Source organism: Triticum urartu, chromosome 3A (genome assembly GCF_056163025.1).
Source record: "Triticum urartu cultivar PI428250 chromosome 3A, HENAU_Tu73, whole genome shotgun sequence".
In the NCBI taxonomy this organism is placed as follows: domain Eukaryota; kingdom Viridiplantae; phylum Streptophyta; class Magnoliopsida; order Poales; family Poaceae; genus Triticum; species Triticum urartu.
The window spans coordinates 623,357,666-623,359,724 of record NC_141875.1 but is presented as its reverse complement, the minus strand read 5'-3'; the positions used below and the strand labels follow the sequence as shown (position 1 = coordinate 623,359,724).

Sequence of the window (2,059 nt, the reverse complement as noted above, 5' to 3'; positions counted from 1 at the left end):
GACGCGGCGGAGCGGGCCGAACGATCGCGCTGGTACTTCCGGAACGCCCCTGAGAAGAGGTTCGTGGCACCACCGGCGCATACCGCGCCACGGTACACGTAGCCAGCTAGGTTCTTCTTTATGCCTACTCCCGAATAACCACGTACTCCATGGACACGTCGCCTCTCCTCCCGGAAAACGAAAAGAGTACACGCGTGGCCCTTCCGCGGCGTGCTCCGGGATCGCCGTATCGAACTCTACGGCGGTATAAATAAACCTCCCAGCCTCTGCACTTCTCCCGCATCACTACCTACAAACAACTCCCTTGCATTTGGTTTGGAGACCGACCTATTGCTATTTGTCACAGTAGTAGTAAAAACAAGCGTCACCTACGTAAGATGGAATACCAAGGGCAGCAGGGCAACCTCGTTGACCAGCACGGCAACCCGGTCGCGGCACCTGGAGGAGCCACCGCCGTGACGGGAGCGCCCGCCGGCGGGCAGCTGCAGCCCGCCAGGGAGGAGCACAAGACCCGCGGCATACTCCACCGGTCCAGCAGCTCCAGCTCCAGCTCGGTACGTATAGGCTCTCTCTTCTTGCGCGCAATGCATCGATCGGCTGTAAATGGATGCATGCACTGCCATTGACACGTTGTTATTCCCATGGCTAGCCTAGTACTATCAAACTTGTACTCTATTAATTTGCTCCGTTTTGATTGATATAGTCAGAGGACGATGGCATGGGTGGACGGAGGAAGAAGGGTATCAAGGAGAAGATCAAGGAGAAGCTTCCCGGGGCCCGCAAGCAGACTTACGGCCAGCCGGCTGCGCCCGCCGGCATGACCGGCACCGGGGCGGCCGGCGGCCCTTACTACGTGCAGCCCGCTCCGGCTGGCACTGCAGCGCACGGGACCACGGCTACGGCCGGCACCTACGGGCAGCCCGCTCCGACCGGCATGACCGGCACCGGGGCGCACGGGACCATGGCGGCTGGTGAGAAGAAGGGCATGAAGGACAAGATCATGGAGAAACTCCCGGGAGGTCACAAGAACGAGCAGCACGCCATGCCGACCGCTGGCGCCTACGGGCAGCCCGGGATGACTGGCACCGGAGTGCATGGGAACACCGCTCCCGGTGGGGGCTATGGTGGTCAGCCAGGGCACGCTGGTATGACCGGCGCTGGAACGCATGGGAGCGCGACAACGGGCGGAGCTTACGGTCATCAAGGGCACCCAGGAGTGACCGGCACCGGAGCACACGGGACCACGGCGACCGGCGGTGCTTACAGCCAGCAAGGTCACGCCGGGGTGACAGGCACCGGCGAGAAGAAAGGTATTATGGACAAGATCAAGGAAAAGCTGCCTGGCCAGCACTAGGCGCCAGTCAGCGTGTTTGTGAACAATAGGCATGAGCGGAGGTAGAGCAATAAGCCGATAAGTGGCGCACGTGTGTGTGAAGCGTTGGAGTAGTTGGTATGCTGCAGTGCCGTAGTGCAGATGACACATGAGGCCGGATGCTAAGGTCCACACGACAGCGATCGTACCGTACTGCAGAAGATCTCAACCCTACGTCGATGTATGAGCATGCTGTAAGTTGTAACCGTTGTGTGAAGTTTCACTATGTTAAATATTACTTTGTGTGCACAATAATGATGCATAGGCCTGGAGTAATCTTTTTTTATAAAAACCTCATATAAATATATTTGTGTGTTGTTTGTATTTGTTTCCCTATAAAAGTATCATTGGCTTCTACATCATTTGATGCACACGACCATTATTGTGAATCTTTTAATCCGAAAAGTCGAACGGCAATTGTAATTGTCCAAAAAAAGTAGACATTCCCACTCGGTCCGAGCCTTAAGTTGATTGGTCACCCAACCTAAGGCTGGTCGTAATGGCAAGTATCATAAACTAGTATTATGCATATGATACTAGTGTATGATACTACATCCGTAGTGCATAGTATTATATGTTAGTATCATAGATGATTTTATTTATTGCCATGCATGACACATAGTAGCACAACATTTAATATGATATGGTATCATGATATAATACTCAACCCTCTCTTTCTTCATTTAA

At 54.0% G+C, this 2,059-nt stretch overlaps 1 protein-coding gene across 1 annotated transcript; it reads left to right on the top strand.

The window, feature by feature from the left end:
• Positions 1 to 282: 282 nt before the first annotated feature.
• Positions 283 to 1,605, top strand: LOC147980857 (dehydrin DHN3-like). Its single transcript, XM_087513631.1, has 2 exons — positions 283 to 554; positions 704 to 1,605. The coding sequence occupies exons 1-2, from the start codon at positions 378 to 380 to the stop codon at positions 1,352 to 1,354; spliced, it is 828 nt and encodes a 275-aa protein (XP_087369757.1). The 5' UTR covers positions 283 to 377; the 3' UTR covers positions 1,355 to 1,605.
• The last annotated feature ends 454 nt before the right edge of the window (positions 1,606 to 2,059 follow it).